This window comes from Gambusia affinis, linkage group LG10 (genome assembly GCF_019740435.1).
Source record: "Gambusia affinis linkage group LG10, SWU_Gaff_1.0, whole genome shotgun sequence".
Classification (NCBI taxonomy): domain Eukaryota; kingdom Metazoa; phylum Chordata; class Actinopteri; order Cyprinodontiformes; family Poeciliidae; genus Gambusia; species Gambusia affinis.
In genome coordinates this window covers 8,444,764-8,463,977 of record NC_057877.1, presented here as the reverse complement: position 1 = coordinate 8,463,977, position 19,214 = coordinate 8,444,764, and the positions used below count along the sequence as shown (strand labels likewise).

The following is a 19,214-nucleotide window of genomic DNA, read 5'->3' as shown; positions in this document are numbered from 1 at the left end:
GGGACTACCACACAATGAGGGGACCAGCTCAACAAGTGAAAGGTCAAAGCATAAGATTCAAATATATTTATTTAGAAACGAATATGGAGATAAAAACTGGGGGTGATAAAAGGCTGGAATTTCCTAATTAAAAGACCATGTCACGCATAATTTGATGTTACACCTCTGGATATGGTTTGTTATAACAATGATAAATAGTTTTACAGTGAACCATTCAATCCTGTGGTTTTGGGTCACACCCACATGAGAACCACCGTGACTCAAGTGTAGTTTGTTTCCAGCTGATTAGCTTGCAAGTCGCCTGGTGTCACGGCGCAGCGGTGAAACACCGCCACCTGGCGGGCAGCTGCTGCCCCTGCGGCAGCAGGAGGAAGTGTTTCGGAAGTGAAACACTCAACGGCGGAGCTGGGATCGAGGGAGAGGGCGGAGAAACGGGAGCAACCGACTGGATTGTGGAAATGACACTGGCTTTCATCTAGCACCCGAAATAATTTATGCCTAGCTTTCATTACCGAAAAAACAGAGGGCGCTCCATTTACGATGAGCCGCATAAAAAGGCCGTAAGGTAAGTCAGCCCGGTCCGTGAACCCGGATAGCGGGAGCTATCCTGCTAGCGGCTTCTTTTAGCTAATGCAATAAATGAGCCGCGGCTTGCTAGGTCGGTAGCTCTGTTCGGGGAGATGTGGAGGGTTTAGTGACCTAATAGGGCGAAAACGTAGGCGTGCGTCTGGTTTAAAGCAGTGTGGGAAGGTTTAGACGGTTTTCATGCCGTGTCAGTGATCTTAACCCCTGGATTGGTTTTCTCTGAGGTGTTAAGCAGCAGCATCATGAAAGAGCGATTGTTTAGGACCGCCTGCCTGCGTGGCTAACACGCCACATATTTACGGTGTTGCAAATGTTTACCTGTCAGCCTGACAGGATTATCCTGGGTTTGATAGCCTTAGCTAACATTCTGGCTAACGTGGCAGGTAAATATTAAAAGTGATGCAACAGTGTAACCCAGGGTTAGCCCATATTTATGAATATATTTAGCAGACAGAACAAGTTTTGAATCATTATTAATCGTATAATGCCTGGTCTCCGCCGCTGGGGACCATGATATGTCGATTATCTGAGTCAGAATAAGTCAGGAGGTTGTTACTTCACAGTGTTGGTGTCACTGGACCCGGATACGTTTAATGTTCTTGTTGTGACCCGGTTTGCAGCAGCCTCAGACATCAGCCGAGTTTTATGTCAGATTCTTGTGTACATAAATGTTATTTCTTGTGAAGCTGTTGTTCTGTTCAAAATATAAATTACAGACTCTTTTGACTCATATTTTCTTACAAAACAATTAATAACCACATTCTGTCAAAACGACCACAAACCTCAATATGTATATTTGAAACTGAGCATGACCAACAGAGAGCATCACATAATTAGCACATAATTATCAAATACAATCTGAAAAGTGTGGCATGCATCTGTTTTCAGGCCTGAGTTGATAGAGCAGCTTTTGCTGCAAGTCTTTTCGGCAATCAGCTTTGCACTTCGCTTTCCTCTTTGCAAAATAGCAAAGGGGGGAAAAATATTTCTCTGAACATCAACTTTCAGTATTGCCAAAAACTAACTACTAACTGGTATTAAAGTGTATGTAGTATAATCTGATGCTGGCAACGTGGTGGAGCGTGTGTGTTTGTGTTGCATTAAAAGCCTGCTCAGTATTTTCCTCTTCCTAGAGGATATTGGCTCGCATCATTTGGAGACTGTGATGGTTGAGTCAGAAGGTTTAGTTCCTGCATGGTGAGCCACATCTGCATTTCTTTTCAGATTATCCAGGTGGAAGTCCAGAGTTAATACCATGGTATTTAAAAGAGTTCATATTCTCCAACTTGTTTTTTTTTTTTTCTTTTTCATTTTTGGGTAGCTGGAGAAACTATTTATAATTTTGCTGTTTTGCGCATGAAAAAAAAAACGTTGACGGAAACGCGGCTAGTGAGCGTTAGCTTCTTTCGATACTATATTGTTCATCCTTGGTCTTACACCCTCCTCGCCCCCTGATGTGTCTGTTGCTGATGACTCCATCTCAGTCCCACCAGAGAACAGAGTCTGAGGTAAAGGACAGGATGTCGTCATGTGTATGGGATCGTAACGTTGCAGAGTCCCCTGTTTATGCTGCTGCTGCTGAGCACTAAATGCGTACAGGCTACCCAGGCCTGTCACAATAATCAATAAATCAATTAATCGCATGATAAATTAAAACGAGCTCAATAATTTCCATTTGCATGATTTATCGCTTTTTTTTCTTTCTGCCAAAAACTTTTCTTTTTCACGTTTCGTGTTTCATGTAATCGACTCCAGGAGTTTTCTAGGCAAGAAAATTTTATTTGCGTGGCACATTTTGTGTCCAAGACAATTAAAAGTGTTTTGCAGAAAAATCAAGAGAGTTTTTAAAAACATCAAACAAGATTTTAAAAAAATTCAATACAAGGGGAAAAGAAAAAAAAAATCATTGACTAGTTAAATTAGGAAACCAAATGTTGTCATATTCACAGCTAAAAAGAACAGTTTTCTAATGTTTGCACAAGGTTTCAATGGTTTTCGATGCAGTAGCTCCCGTTTTATCTGCTGTTGAAATAAAGTCGCGGTCGTTACTGAAACAGGGTTATTATGCTGGGTAGGGTTCCACCGAGCGGCAGAAGAACTGGGTCGCTCCCCCGCCCCTAGCGCCGAGGATGGAGGGGAATAAACCACCGGGGCAGCAGATCAATCCCGTCCTCATCACACGTTATCAGCAGCACAACTGTCCTGATTGGTTCTGCTCCATCTCTCATTTTCCTTTCCCTCCTCTTTCCCTGCAGGGAACACTCAAAAGTTTGACGTCCAGGAGGAGGGGGGAGGACAAAAAGAGCAAAAAAATCTGTGGCGTCGGATTCGATCCTCCGGGGCGGCTTCGGCAGGTCGGGGACGGTCGCCATGCGTCGGCGGTGAGGGCCGACTCGTTGCGAGGGACACACACACACACACACACACACACACACACGGCGTCGGGAGAGGCGGAGATGAAGCTCAAACAGCGCATGGTGGTGCTGTGTGCCGTGCTCCTGCTTCTGGGCCTGGCCAAGATCTTCCTGCTGGACGGAGGGGAGGGGTCTGCGGCCAGTCGGCGGGACCTCCGCGCCTTCCGGAAGGTCAGGATATTATACTTAGCTGACTTCCTGTTCCTGGGAAAGGTGGTAACACTTTATATGAAGGGGTGTGCATGACACTGACACCACCCTGTCATAAACGTAACATTTGTTATGAACCTGAAGGACTCTTCATGAATGCTTGTGACCGTTGTCATGAAGTGTCATTCTTTGAATGATGGCATTTTTAAAGAAAAGTTACAATAAATGTGTGATTTTTGCATTAAAAGTGTCATTATTTACCGACTGACACTTCATGACAGCATTCATGAAGACCCCCTCATGTTCTTGACAGGTGTTGTCATGTCAGTCTAATGCACACCCTTCAAATAAAGTGCTATCAAAAAGGATTTCACACAATAAAAATGAAAGAGATTGTGCATAAAAACTACTTTTTTTGTTGTTGTTGTTGTATAGAGCTTTCCTCATCTGTTTGGCAGTCCATCTGTCCATCTGTTCCACGTTTACATTCTGCGTTTATAACTGCGCGATAATCCCCACAGATGGAGTCGGGTCTCTCTCTGCCCCGGGGAGCCCACCTCACACACACTCTCCAGTCTCCGTGGGAGATAGCGAGCCAGTGGGTGGGCCCCCGAGAGGTGTACCCCGAGGAGACCCCTGAGCTGGCCGCCGTGCTCACCTCGCTGAGCACGGCCAGGATAGAGCGCGCCGATGTGGGCTACAAGGGCACGCAGCTCAAAGCCCTTCTGGTGCTGGACGGAGGCCAGAAAGTGGTCTTTAAACCCAAGAGGTCAGAGTTCAGATCATTCTGTGGTTAGATATTGATTAATGTGTTGATTGATCGACTTACGATGAATTGGTAAGCATTGTCTTGAAACCCTGGGTTTTGATTCCTGGAGGGATGGAGGCACTTTTCATAATGTGCTGAATTAAAAAACTAAAATAACATTTTAACATTATTTTGTAAACTGTATTAACTGACCGAATAAACAGAAAATTGTGATTTTTCTCACGTATTTAGAAAATATAACAAAACTGTGACCTCCTGCTGAATTGAAAAATAAAAGATGAAAATATGTGAAACACTTAATCCACCATGAACATCTCTTCATGGTGCGGCTGCTCTTGAAGGAATGGTAAAATTTCGCTCCATGAAGTGCGTTAAGTCGTGATAGTCTTTAAAATCAAACATGCTAATGGTTTGTTTTCGATCATATATAATTTTTCTGCGTAACAACCTCTGTTTTACTGTCATCACATCCTCGCCTTCGCACCACAAGTAAATTTTGAATGAGGAGTTGATTCTGCTCGGCTGAATGAGTGTTAAGATGAAACTAAAGGAGCTTCTCAAGTGTTTATATTTCCAAACAGAACCGCATAAAGTTCATGTTACATCCCACACCGGTCTCTGTTTGGACCGGTTCTTTTTCCCGTTCTTGTATGGCTCTGCCTTCTTTATTTCTGTATCAATTGGCTGCTGTTAAAGATGACATGCGGCGCCTTCTGCTGGATGGAGGCCAAACTACAACACTAAAATAAGATCTAAGCAGACGTTATTAGCTAATTGATTGGAACTAATTTTGATTTTGAATAAAATATTCATTGTAAGTCGATAAATACTTGCTTGCATCCCTACTCTGTGACGTTCTCCTTTTAAAGTTGTTAAAATTCTGACTTTGTCTGATTTTTTTTGCTCAGATACAACAGAGACTACGTGGTTGAAGGCGAGCCGTACGCAGGATACGACAGACACAATGCAGAGGTGGCTGCTTTCCACCTGGACAGGTGTGTGTGTGGGGGTGTGTGTGTGTGTGTGTTTATGTGAGCGTCACACATCGCTGTCTTTTATTCTCGCTCAAAACGATCCGTGACGTTTCCTTTCATCCTCAGGATCCTGGGGTTCAGGAGGGCGCCCCTGGTGGTGGGCCGATACGTCAACCTACGAACGGAGATCAAACCCGTCGCCACCGATCAACTGCTGAGCACTTTCCTCATGCAGGGTGAGTCTGCACTTTCCTTCCGCTCCGCATGTAAATTTTCTTGCGAGAGGTGAGTGTTTTCAGTCCTCTGGCTTTGAGTCAGTGCGGCTTTCTGGAATGACAGATCCTCGTGCGTTTCTGTCCAGTTTTGTTCTTGTTCTGAGTTTGTTTTGAGCTTTCTGAGACTCAAATTCACTCTCCGTCAAACTGGCATGTCCTGTATTTCTCTGGCTGAATAAAGCCTAGAAATCCACCCCGTAAGGGCGTGGCATCGGTGATGCTTGTAATAACATAAAACTCTGGAGAATTTCAATAACGGATGTGAGAATGACCCGAATCAACATGTTTGACTGTACTGGGTGCAGCAGCTTCATGTAAATAATTAGAAACCTGTTGTGTGACTCTCCTTTGAAATATGCATTGGACCAGCTGGAGACTTAAAAAGACAGCTGGAGACTTATTATTCTTCATGAGACGGGCAAGGTTCCTCCAGCCGGGAATTTGCTGTATAATTTCCCATGGAACATGGAAATGACAAGAATTGGAGAAATGGTGTTTATTTTGATGCGCAAAGATTAAAAAAACAAACGCTGATGAAATGCAGCTGTTTTCACAGTTGGTACCTTTATTTAATGTGAAATCAACATTCTTCATTTTTGAATTGCATCATCATGCCTGGAGTTTCACATTTTAGCCGTCAGTATTTTGCTTTTTTACACAATGACTGAATGTACGCACATTAAGAAATCAGAAAAAGTTCAGTTTCATCACCCGTCTAGACATCCAAAACAAGGACAGTTTCTTTTTTTTTTTTAGAGTTTGACAAACTAATTAAAGATAAAAAGTGTCTGAACTCTGCTTTAATATAATCTATTATCTGCGTACTTTATGTTGACATTTTGGAACAGAACTGATTAAAGTTAGTTTAGCTGATTTTTATAGATAAAAGTCTGTTTTAGCATTGCTTTTCTTTACTTTTGGAACCTACAGATCACCCAATTAGGTTTTTCTTTTTTTTTTTGCAAGTACAAAGGTAAATTTAAACAGCACAGAAACTGTAGTCTGTAAAAGTCTTCAGACATGCATCAGCGAGGACTTTCTGAATTTGGTCATCAAAAAAAAAAAAGCAAATAATGAATTTTTATTACGTTGCATGTTTATGATGATGCGTCATGTTCTGTAAACATTTTCAGGAATTTTCCACCTTTACCACCACAGTTACTGTAAATATAAAAGCCTTAACTGTTTTATGAAAATCCATCCAGTCCTCCGGCTCATGCTGGGGATCCCGAGGCGTTCCCACCCCAGACGGGAAATCGAGTCCCTCCAGTCAGTTCTGGGTTTCTCCTCCACTCCATGAAAGATGCTCACTTTGAACGCTTGTGTGTATATATATATATATATATATATATATATATAAAATCTATTTATCATTAGTTTTAAAAAATTAAAACATCAACTTTTAGTTTAATCGTGGGAAAAACTTTGTCTTTAGGAGTTGCACTTCTTGGAAGGTGCAGCACTGCTGCAGGTTCTTTTAGACTTTGGCCCAAAGTGTAAAATAATTACTTTGTAACCTTTAGGGGTTTTTTTTTTACGTTGTTTTTACATGATGTGTAACTGTTTGAAATCTTTCAGCCTTCAGAAAGACTCTATTTAAAATATATAAGGTCAGATGATTATCAGGCCTTAGTTTGGCTTCTAAAATTGAGCTCAGCTTTCATTAAAAATGTTTCTTCACTGACATCTGATTTATGATTTAGAGGCCCAAGCTGATTTGGATCAACCCCCTCCCACACACACACACACACTTTAGGATAAAATCATTTAAAAACCTCTTTTTGTATTGACTCAGGTTATCTTTATCCAGTATTAGAATTTGCTAAACATTTTAATGCAGGGGAGAACATTTTTCACACCACTGCAGGAGACAGTTCTACTTAAGATTGAGAAGATTAGTTTGAAGAAAAGCAGCATTGAAGTGCAGTGTGTTGGTGGCAGGCTAATGTGATGAATGATGATGTTATTTTGATATTACTGTACAGCTCGGGTTCACACCAGCTCTAAGGAGCAGGTGCTCCTCTTTGAATTAGAATATCAAACCGCTAATTTATTTCTGGAGTACAATTCAGAAAGTGAATCTCACGGTATGAGATCGTCCAAGCTTTTATTTCTGAACTTTTGAATCATTACTTCTCACACCTCCCTCCTAAAAATACTCTGCGGATTCTCAGTCAGTTTCATTGCATATGAATCGACTGCCACATTTTTTTTACCCCTTCCACTCAGCTTTCCATGAACAGGTGTAGCGTTTCTGAGCATCCGGCTCGTCCTGCTGCGACGTTTTCTTGGTTTTCCGTTTTGTGGAGCTCGTTCTGTCTGCAGCACGAACTCTGTATCGGTCTTTGCTAGTCGGGACCAAAATGTAAAAATCCTTTTCTGTTCTTTTTTTTTTTTTTTTTTGGTATATATTTTTGTAATATTCAGATTTTCTGAGACACAAATAAACAGATGTTGAGTCAAACTACTGAGATGAATTTCTTTAATAAAATGTTTTATTATGTTCTGTGTTTGTGGGATTTCTCCCGTTGAACTCAAGTTGAACCCAGATTTTTTTATTTTTTTTTTCTACACCTTTCAGAGTGTGATTATGTCACAGCAATAAAAGATGGATTTATTTTAAGTCTTTGTAGATGCCTTTACTAGAGAGGCTCCTCATTTTAGAGAAGAGCTGTATATAAAAAAATGCTCTTTGTTCTCTACCTGCTCTATAAGTCAGTTTTTATTTTATAAAGATGAAGAGGAGCTGCTGCTCCTCCATTTTTGGACGTGTGGAAGCGAACCAGTGTTCCTCTTCCTTCAGATTTCTTTGGGGGAAAAGTCAGACCAATTAATTTTAATTGCACTCTTTTTAAACTATCAAGCATAAACTAAATATTGCAAATAATTGCTAGATCAAACGCAATTTCTTAAAGACAAACAGACTCAGGATGAGCTTTATACTTAAAGGGACATATCAGTAAAATGAAAAATCAATCATTTTGATTTGTGATGCTGAAAAAGCGTTTCTGTTTCTGTTATCTGGTGTTATTCATTTCAGACATTTCAAAAAGGTGGTTTGATTTGCCCTTTCAGTTCAGTGCTAAAACCCACAACACAGGATTAAGAAATGCATTGACTCTGTATTAAAGATACTCCATGTAAAATATGTTTTTACTCCAGTGATATTTCACTTTCTCAGGGGATAAAAGACTTTTTCTTTTTAGATACCTTAAAGTTAGAACATATTCCAGTCGTAGAGGAAAGTAATCCAGATCTAGTTAATATTACGGTTGATGAATCTAAAATGAACAGAAGATCAATTGAGAGAATATATTCATCTTTGCAGGAATCTTATAACGTTTCTAGACTAAATTAAATCAAGAAGCAAAACTAATTATTACAGAAGATGGCTGCTTTAATCAGTGCATTCAGGCAGTTGGAGGAAATTTTCACGGAAAAGTGTAATTAGTTTCGCGATTATCCCTGAAATAAAACAAAAGCAAAAAGGCAGATTTTTATACACAGGCTGATGTTGGAAACTTTATGGCCGATTATTTTCTTTTCTTTTGGGATTGTCAAGTACTCCAGCCTGATTGGCTGAAATGATTCATTTAATCACTATGGAGACCGAAACAAATATATTTGGGAGAAGCGTTATATAAAACCACCGTAGAAGATAAACACAGTCGACAGGCAGTCAGTGTCGGTGAGTTGCAGTTCAGACGTTAAATGACGATCGATAAAACCTTCATATTACTGTGCAGCTGTATCAGATCACGTCACAAGTAAAAGTGAATGTTAGACTGGCAGAGAAAATCCAGAATGTGTAGAAATTTGCATATGAGAGTTTTGATTTTTTTTCCTGTGAAGTATGTAGAGCGGCAGCTCTGGCTTTTTTTTTTTTTATTACACAGTGCAGCAGAGTTGCCCACTTAAATCACGCTCTGTGTCACCAACTTGACTTATCGATTATGTTTATGTTTTTTTTAGTGATTCATTTAATAACTTCAGTGTTTTTGTTAGAAGCTGATTTTCAGCCCTTCACCTTTTCATACAACAGTTTTTAGTGTTTCAGGTTAAAATGCGGTAAATCGGGTTCTCCTGCAGGACTCGCAATTATTTAGTTTTGGTCCCAAGTCACAATCTGACATGTCGTAAGAGCCTTCAAGCTACAGAGTGGGATTAGAACCAGTTCAATTGAAATGGTGATAAAATGTAGAACTGAGTTATCTGCAAAATCTGAGCATCTTTTGGCAGAAAAGTAGACGGATCCACTATGGTTCAGTATCTGGGTAGCAAAGGGTTTATTGTCTGAATTGGCAGATCATAAACAGGAAGTAGGACTTCATAGAGGGGTCTCTCTGGCCAGCCAAGTAAAACTCGTCTGGAGCCGCAAATTTCACGACTTTTTGAAAGAGGACAACTTATAATTTTAGGTAAATGTCTACTGTAGGAAATTGGTTATTTTTAAACGGCCACCATTTTATTTCTGTTTGTAGGATTTAAAATAAACATAAAACTGACGGATTGTTTTTAAAAAATAAAAACAGATTACAAAAAGCATATTACTACTACTTTTAGTGTCATTCTTTGTTATAATTCAATGCAAGTATTGTAGAAATAGACTAAATAATTGTTAAGAGACCTGTGTTGGTTATTATTTCCAAATTCAAAAAAATTTGCTGGTTCTTTTTCATTTTCATTTTTAGCCAAAGTTATTAAGAGCCACTGCAGAAGGTTCAAAGATCCTCTTGCGTCTCCGGAGCCGCAGGTTGGAGGCCCCTGGACTGGATGAAGGGCTGAATTGACTCAGACCCGTTCTATATCTGCATTTTTTTTAATTTGCTAAGATTAATTTACCTGCTATCGTCAGACCTTTGCTGATACTAGATTTTTGTCTTGATTTTTACATTTTGTTTTTGTCAAGCAAAACACCAAGTGGTAACAATGGCTTTTCTGGCTGATTTTGTATTTTGCTTTCTTTCGTTCTTGGTAGTTAATGCCTTGTTTTCTTTTTGTTTTTGTTTTCTTAATCAACTCTGAAATCCTACAGAAACATTTAATCTTTGTAGATTGTAGTCACTCTGATAAATCATCTGAGAACATCGGACAAATCTGGAAAAGGTGGGTTTTTACACATCACACCGCAGGGGGAAAAAAAAAAAGGTACACAGGGGCATCTAAACACTTTGTGAATTCACCGTTGGTTCAGTACGTCACGCTGACTCATCTCTGAACCCGGGTTAATATTCTGCTTCCTTGTTTTTTCATTTTGATTTACTATGATGCAAATGAGCAACATGTGAAATTTGAACTCGTCAGTCATCCTGCAAACCTGCAACTTTCAGAGTACATTTTCTATGACGATGGAAAAAAAAAAAAACACAATAACTTCACTGCTGTCCATGAAGTTGGAATATTTTTAACAACTTTCCGTAAAATGTCAGTTTCATGACTTATTCCCGACAAAATGTATATTTTAAGTTGTTTTTTTTCTTCTTTTTTTTGTGCTAAATCACAGCAGTTGTGTCATTCCCGTTCTCATCGTGTCTCTCTTCAGGTAACAACACGTGTTTCTACGGGAAGTGCTACTACTGCCGGGAGACGGAGCCGGCGTGCGCGGACGGTGAAACCATGGAGGGCTCGCTGACCCTCTGGCTGCCGGACGTGTGGCCCCTGCAGAAACACAGACACCCGTGGGGCCGCACATACAGAGAGGGCAAACTGGCCAGGTGGGTGTGGCCTTCACGGCCGCCAGGGACAATTCTGTGACACGAGCGCGATTCGGTTTGATGATTATCAAGAAAAATTTTTAAATGTTGAGTTGTTCAGGCTGATGACTGAATGTGGGAGAGCTTTGATTGCTCATAACATGTGAGGTCAGAATGCAGTTGGGGTGGGTAGGCTGTTTCCTGTGGTGAGGGACGTTACAAACAGTTCTGCATTGCAGCAACAAATTCCCTTCTGCAGACTCAGACATCCCATCATTTCCCAAGAGTCCTCTGATGGTTGGCGTGGCTTTCACACGGGTGAATGAAGCAGAAACCTGTGGTGTAGATGCTGGTGGTCTGCTTCTCTTTTAGCAATAAATTACACAAAGAGGAAATGGTTTTACGTTTTGGCAGAAAAGATTGGAGTATTTATTCTAAGGGGTGGGCATTCATCATATAATTTGCCATTAAAAGTGGAAAACTTCTTATTATAACAAGAAAGCTAATTAGTGGTCACAATAAATTCCAATTAACATTTAAAAAAACAAATAAAACAAAAGCGTCCGTACTGTCGGCATTGTCAGTTTTGCTATTACTCTCCACTCTTTGGTCAGTGAACGTATCGATAAATTTGAAAATATGATTAGATGTAGCTGCTGTGTACAGTTTAGTCATAAAAATCACATTTTTTTTATGTGACTGGTGTCCCAAAGAAACACATTACCAATGTTCTAGAGCGTTATTTGTATTTGTGGAGCTATGACTGCTGGACATACAGTTGCCTAAAAAAGAACCGAACAGTTTGCATCGTCACTTTTGTCGTTACCACAATCGTTCCACAACTTATCATGTTCCCCCGGCCTCTGGTTTATTCTGCTTTTGCTTCTTCGTTGCACCGCAGTAGTTCAGATCAAATCAATTTTAGCAACAGACATGATGTAAATTCAAAAGCTTTTTTTTTTTTTTTTTTTTTTTCACAATGGTTTCATTTTGAAAACAAGGACTGTCCCCAATAAAAATAACTGAGATCAACCAGGCCTGATAGCGCCCTGACCCGCAGAATCAAGATGTGACATAAATGGATCCTCTCTCATAACATGAAGTAGGCCAGATAAAGCAATTCATCAATGGGTGAAAGACAACGTCATTAGCATTTATGTCTAAATTATTAGCCACTGTTACTGAAGTAATAGCTTTTGTAAGAAAACATAATAATATGTTGAAAATTGATCAGATCTCTAATCTCACCAGGACAACCAATGTGCTAATCTTTGTAAAAACTCGTCAGAATTTTGGATTTTAGTTCATTTTTTTATTTCTTATTTATTTCTGTTTGTTTTGTGGTGAAGTAGCTGGGAGAAGACTTTTTTTTTATATACATAGTAGAATTATCATCTGAAACACATAAACAAGTCCAGAAAAATGACCAAAATTGTTACTTCAGAGAGGCAAAGTAAAAATCCAGACTAAATTATATTGACGATTTCGCTTGACCTTAAACCAGAGACACACTTCCACGGCAATTGTTGTTGTTGTTATTAACCATCTATTAAAATTAGTTTATTGATCTACAAAATATTCACTTGTCAGAAAAGAGGAAAAATACTTTTTTTTATGGGACTGTACATTTATGTGCAAGCTAGGAAATGGGAAGTTAGCGTTCTGGAGATGTTGATCCTTAAAATGCCTTTCCGCATCTTCAGTCTTCAACGCTGACATTGCTCATTATTTTATATGTTTGACTTTGTTTTTCCAATCCCTTCCAAAGATTGTTTTGAGCGTTTAGTGCCAGCAACCTAACACTTCTCTATTCCAATTCATCTCTTACTTTTGAATATCTGACGAGCTTAAAGTTTAAATTCTCCCAGGATATTTTATTTTTGTCTCTAAAAAAAAATGAGGAAAAACCCCAATGGGCCAAGGATTAAGCCTTGTGGGACTCCCTTGGGTATTTGCAATGGGTCCGAACAGAACCGTCTATCTGAACTGCCTGGTGCTACTAATGAGATCGTTTCCAAACCTTTCACAGTTTGTTTAGAATAAACATCTGGAAGACATTTGAGTAATGTGAAGTGGACGAAGCTGTCAAAAGCTTTAGGAAAATGGACTGCTGATCATGAAGAGCTTATGTTCTTGGACAGCAGGAACATTAGTGAGTGTATTTATTTATGATGGGTAATTAAATATTGTGCCGTAGAAGAAAAACTACATCATGTCTATGTGAAGAAGAATATTTTATTAGTTACTCTTAGTTAAGAGACGGCAGAAAGGAGAGAGGAGTATCAATAAATCCAAGACTGATCAAGTCAGAGGAGGTCCAGGTGACGGATTCATGTAGAGAAGCATCATGTACAGTGAGGTATCCTGGTGAACCTTTATTATGAAATGGTATTTTGCCTGGGAACTTCTAGCACAGTGACATTCTTTAACGAGGTCAGTGAAAAGGTCATCCTACAGAGGAAGACTCTGAGTTTGATATTTGGGAAAGAGAAATTAACTGGATGCAATAAAAGTTTCAAATCACAGGGTTTTTTCCAGTTTTCTGTTATTTTCTGGTGTTTACTACTGGATCTGTTCAAAATGTCGTCGTATAAATCCACCCACAGGTGGGTGAACGATTCCTTCAAACCGTTTTAACCGTTTTAACGCATTAAAGACACATCACAACATTTATTGCTAGGTTTTTGTTTTGGACAGTAACGAAAGACTCCTAGCGTTACTCCAAAGCAAAAGATGCATTTTAACAAATGTCAGATAAGCTCGGTTTATGATGAAGCCGAGCTTATCTGTCAAACATCAACAAGTGGTTTGTAGATTGTGTAATTTGGCAGACACCTTGGCCAATTATTGCACCAGAAATGACGTTATTAGCACAAGTGGGTGAATCTTAACCTACTAAATGTTTTTTGAAGGTTAGCGGAAAGTTTCTAAAAATGAAACCCTTCCACCTCCAGTGAAGACTCGGTCAAGGCTGGGCTGCATTTTCTCGTTGAATATACTGCAGTAATGCCTACTTTTAAATAACTTCTGACGATTAATAATACGTTTCTGAAATACCAGACACGTTTCATACAAGATTAATTAGAACAACGTGTCACTTTTTTCTCAGTTTCTGTAGATTAATAACAAATTTGATCAGGTTTTCTTTTTGTTTTGCTGCGTCATAGAGTGCAGCATTCCCAAAGCATTTTCCTGTGTAGAAATCATTATGGTAATTTTATTAGAAGAGTTTTGAGCTGTTATGATTAATACAGATCAAAGGGAAAACAAAAATATCCACCGAGGCATTAATTTCTGCCCAAAGAAATGCTTGCAAGAAAAGAATGTGATGTTATTTAATGTTGAAAAGTTGTACATTTGAGTGGGGACAAAAAAATACAATTCATCAAGATTAAAGGCATAAATATATATTTCTGAAATTAAAACTAGGGTAGTCTTTGAAATTGTAAATTCAGAAACTTGTTAGAAACACGTGGCTGCATCGAATCTGGTCCTCAGATGTTTTGACGCAGGCAAAGAGCCAAGTTCTACCTGAAAGTGGGCTTTCTAATTTCAAACAACTTTATTTTTCTTCTTCAAAATTTTGACTTGAATGTCTTTTTAATATCGTAATTGTATAGAGATTTTTCTCTTGGTTTTGACGTCAGGCAATTTCCAAGTTTCTCTAATATAAAAATGTCAAATTCATTTCAGTATTTTAGATATTTTTGGCAGAAGTGTACGCCTTCCTCCATGGCCATTTATTTTGTGTTTTATTCTCAATTTATTTTTATTATATATTTTTTTTTTGCCTTTTTTTTTTTTTTCCCAAACGTGCTGAGCTAAAACGTTTATGAAATAACTATTTTAAGTGGCTGCCGGACCCTCTTCCGAGTCATTTAACTCTTCATATCTGTATCAGTGAATTAAAATGATCATGTATCACAGTGTAATACTTCAGACTGAAAATGGATACCTTCTCATGCTGTCCATTTTGTCCAAAATGTCTTTCTTTCACACAGTGTTTTGTTAGATTTGTTTCCCTTCACATCAGCCCAGACCTGCAGGTTTGTTCCCCTTTATCTAAATTTAGCCCAACTGACTTTTCCTCCCGTCTGAGTGAGTTCTGGTTTCTCCTTCCTGGCTCTTTGTGTGCACAGCTGCACCGTGTAGACAGAGGGCAGCTACGAGCACAATCCACCAGAACTCCTCTTGTCCATTCTCATCTGTTGTGCAATAAGAGCTTCGAGGAAATCATATTGGGAGAAATAAACGGAGCTGCAGGCCTTGGTTAGTCACCGTAGCGATGCTCCCGTGGGAGACCCGACGTTTCACCTCATTTCCTGTCTTGTCAAATTCATTTGGCCGTTTGGTTTCTGTGATGTCTGCAGCTGAATGACGTTCCTGTCGACCTAGCTTCCTACTGAAGTGCCGCTCTAAACACCTGATCTTATCTTTCGTGCGCTGACAGGAAGGCACTTCCAGTTGCCATTGCAAACAAACTTATTTTCATCTATCAAAAGTACTTTTACGTTTGTTTTTCCACATAGGTGGGAGTATGATGAAAGCTACTGCGAGGCGGTGAAGAAAATGCCCCCATACGACGCGGGGCCGCGGCTCCTTGATGTGATTGATACAGCCGTCTTTGACTATCTGATCGGCAACGCCGATCGCCATCACTACGAGAGTTTCCAGGATGACGGCGGAGCCAGCATGCTCATCCTCCTCGATAACGCCAAGAGGTGAGGAGTGATGAACCCACAAGATGAAATTATTTTGATTGGACTTTTTTTTTTTTTTAAGTCGTAGCATGTTTGTTTTGCATCAAATTTAAAGAAGTCCCTTGTTATTTTTTCTTTACCATAACTGAGACTCTGGAGCGTTAACACTGAAAAAAACAGATTAGTCACTCCTGAAGAGTTCCAGTCAAATTCTCTTTTTTAGTAAACGCATCGGCACCATAAGGATATCGTTAATCCACTTTTTACATCTCACTTTTGATATCCCGTTAAATTGTCACTCATCTCTTCCAGTTTGCCCATCTCTTTTTCAAGAACTTACCGCCACTGAAACCGCTTTACAACTGAGTCATATACACCCACTCCTCGGATGGAAAGATGAGGGTTTTTCTAGTCTTGCCCTTAAATTTGTTTGTTTTATAAACACAGTCTGGTTTGCGAACAGTTTTACTGATAACTTCTCTTTTTTTCTGAGAAGCATGGTGTCAGGCTTTTTGTTTTTTTTTCTTTTATGTCTGGTTGTGAAATCTCTCCCTGGCTGAACAAATACATTATTGTGTATCTGATTTATTTATTTTTTTTTACTTCTAGACCAAACAGCAGATCTTCATCTGAACATTGAACCACTTCCTTTCTGCTGCTGTGGTGGGATGAGGGAATGTTGGTTTTACAATGGATGATGAGGATTATTCTCTAATAAACCGCACCACCTTAAGTAACTTATACCTCCTTAAAAAGCCTTAATCTTGAAGTCAAGGCCTTAAAAAGTCTCAGATTCACTTAAAAACACATAAGATGGTCTTAAATACATTCCCCATAGGTCTTAAATATTGTAGTGGCAGGACTATTTAATCTAGTTTATTTTTTTATGTAGGGTTTTTTTTTTTCCTCACAGGAGTTTTCGTCAGACATTTTAAGTCGACTGCAAATTTATTGCCAGTTGGGAGGACATTGGTTTTTGCCTTTGGTTCGCTTCCCTTGCCAACCTGTACAATGTTGCATTTTTGTACAAAAAAAAAAAAGAAGCTTGACACAGAAAACGGTCGTGCTGCTAGAAGTTTTGGAGCAACATTTGGTGCGACACAAACTGAGAAGTCGAGAAAAACAAACAAACTAAGTCAGAGGTTTAAGCCTATTGAAGAATTTTATTTCAACAAAGTTATTACTGTGGGGGGGAAGAACATCTGAGAAGGAGGAGATTATGGAGAAGGAGCAGAGCATGAAACAAAAACAGAGCCACAGATGCAGCTACGATGAAAAATGGGAAAAAATGGGAGTAAAGGAAAGGTAATTAAAGTCTTCAACTAAAGTGAGAATGTGACAATATCTGTAGTTAATCTCACAACCAGTACAGGTTCTACTGATTTAGTTTTGAGGAAGATCCATTCCTCGAACAGTTCTTCCTGTTTGTCATAGTGGTTAAATACTAATCCACAACCCAAAGCTGCAATGGCCATATTTCCTCATAATTAGGAAACGTCGTACACACACCATTGCTTTCACTACTTTGCTTGCACACAGAAGGATATTTATTACAAATATAAATCCAAAGGCCCTATAAAAGGTGGTCTAATGCGAGGAGATCTGATGCAGTTTAAACAAAAATGTCAGACATACAATAACAAGCTCTAGGGATAAATTATTATTCTCTGTGGAATCCAGGGAGCCTAGACAGACTCAAAGCCAAACCTTCTTAATCTCTTCAAGCAGGGATTTTACTTTCATTTTTTATGTTTTTTTTTGTATAGTCATTTAATTTCTTCAGCAATAATAATTATTATTTAAATGTTTTTACCATTTTTTGTCTTAACTGTGGTTGCCCATGCAGAATAATGTAAATAGTGTGGGGCCTTACTAGTAGCGCACGGTCTGATGACTTTTGCTTCTTTGGATGAGTGATCCTGATGTTGGTGGGTCGAATGAAGGGGGCTGAGTGTGTTTCACCTGTAAGTGTAAAAATATGAGCAACATTAACATGGATCTGTTGTCTGCTGCTGCTCAGTATAAAGCTTTTCTTTTTGAATTTTGAGGCAAGAGCTCAATAGATCTTTGTATGCATGGGGTATTCACACACCTTTAACTTCTCTTGTCCATCTCTGTTGTGTTTTCTCGGCAGCTTCGGCAATCCTTCTTTGGATGAGCGAAGCATCCTGGCGCCCCTCTACCAGTGCTGCATGTAAGTCCCCGCACGGTCAAGTCCCATTCATCAGATTGGTCTCTCCCATAATCAGTCGCCTCTGTGTGTTTTGTGCTTTCAACTTCCTGCGACAGGATTCGTGTTTCCACCTGGAACAGGTTGAGCTTCCTGAAAGGTGGAGTCCTGAGCTCGGCCATGCGACAGGCGCTCGCTTTTGATCCCATTAATCCCGTCCTGGCGGAGCCTCACCTCGCAGCTCTGGACAGGCGTCTGAACGGAGTCATAGCAACTGTGAAGCAGTGCATGGAAGCACAAGGCCCAGACAACACGCTGATAGAGGATCGGATGAACCTCCCGCATCCGTAGGAAAGCAAAAAAACAAGCGGCGAGGCCCGTCCGAACAGCCGTCTTCAGACTGTGGCTCTGCAGCTTCGGGGAAGCAGAAGCAGCAAATGAAACGGCACGGTGAACCAAAGGAGGCACGTTTCTTCACTCTCCATCCATTTGTCGACTCTCTGAGAAATGCGATCCTCAATGGAGAACTCTGGCCAAAGAGTCGGAGAGTGCGGCCGTTTCACATCCAGCCTCTCAGGACCGCTGTGAAAAGGAAAGCAAACACTGCGAGCAAATTCTGCCACTGCTGGTGTCGATGTTCCTCCCACCTCGTGCCAAATCCTCCCTCATCGGTCATGCTTGTTGATGTACGCCTCATTATCCGCAGACGACGGATGAAGAAGTGTGAAAGCTTGAAATGAGACTCCGACATCTCTGTGAAAGCCACACTTCAGACCAGAGCTGAAGGAGCAAATAAACTGAGAAGTTACTTTAATTATATATATATATAAAAATACTCCTTCAATTTATTTTGACTTTTAAATGGAACTGATAATTGACAAATTTTTGCTCAGTATTGTATATATTTAAGTAGTGATGTAGATTAATGAAGTGATGGGATATAAATATTTGGACTATAATATTAAATGAAATTTGGAGTGTGTGTGGGTGAGTGTGTGTGTGTGAGAGAGAGAGAGTGAAAAGGAGAGAATGAGATCGAGTGCCATACTGTGCCGTAACTCAAAGCTACTGACATGACAGACTTGAATCATGGTGGGAGTCAGAGGTTTTAGGGTGTTTTAGTTCATTTTCGGCATTAAACTACGGTCTACATCTGTCTACCTAAGTCGTCTTTTTCTTAGTCTGGTCACCAAAATAATTTGCCATTAGACTTTCACCTAAAAGCAATTTTCCAATGAGGATTTGTTGATTATGGCAAGAAATCTATCCAAGTCGATGAGCCTACGTGAAAATACTCTTTGTGGAGTTAACTGTAATCTATATCACAATAGAGATTATGATAGAGATTCTTGGCATGGCATGTCTTGGCAAGACAAGATATGCCAAGACATGCCTTGTCTTGGCATGTTCCTTCATCAACATGCCAAGACAAGCTGCTTCTTGAGTTTCCTCTGACTGTAAATCATTAGAGAAGGAGACTGTGA

General features: G+C 39.7%; 1 protein-coding gene across 2 annotated transcripts; it reads left to right on the top strand.

The window, feature by feature from the left end:
- Positions 1–307: 307 nt before the first annotated feature.
- Positions 308–18,890, top strand: fam20b (FAM20B glycosaminoglycan xylosylkinase). 2 transcript variants are annotated; one of them, XM_044130350.1, is made up of 9 exons: positions 308–565; positions 2,841–2,966; positions 3,671–3,918; positions 4,827–4,913; positions 5,019–5,128; positions 10,710–10,881; positions 15,390–15,581; positions 17,695–17,754; positions 17,850–18,890. In XM_044130350.1, the coding sequence occupies exons 3-9, from the start codon at positions 3,671–3,673 to the stop codon at positions 18,079–18,081; spliced, it is 1,101 nt and encodes a 366-aa protein (XP_043986285.1). In that variant the 5' UTR covers positions 308–565; positions 2,841–2,966; the 3' UTR covers positions 18,082–18,890. The 2 variants fall into 2 exon arrangements, with proteins under 2 accessions (XP_043986285.1, XP_043986284.1); XM_044130349.1 differs by having other exon boundaries at positions 310–565; positions 2,841–3,170.
- Positions 18,891–19,214: the final 324 nt, after the last annotated feature.

Excerpts from the sequence above, each read along its gene's own strand:
- fam20b (XM_044130349.1), top strand. The coding sequence starts at position 3,042 with ATGAAGCTCAAACAGCGCATGGTGGTGCTGTGTGCCGTGCTCCTGCTT. Across the intron at positions 3,919-4,826 it reads GTGGTCTTTAAACCCAAGAG|ATACAACAGAGACTACGTGG; the intron begins GTCAGAGTTCAG and ends TTTTTTGCTCAG. Across the intron at positions 15,582-17,694 it reads CTCCTCGATAACGCCAAGAG|CTTCGGCAATCCTTCTTTGG; the intron begins GTGAGGAGTGAT and ends TTTTCTCGGCAG.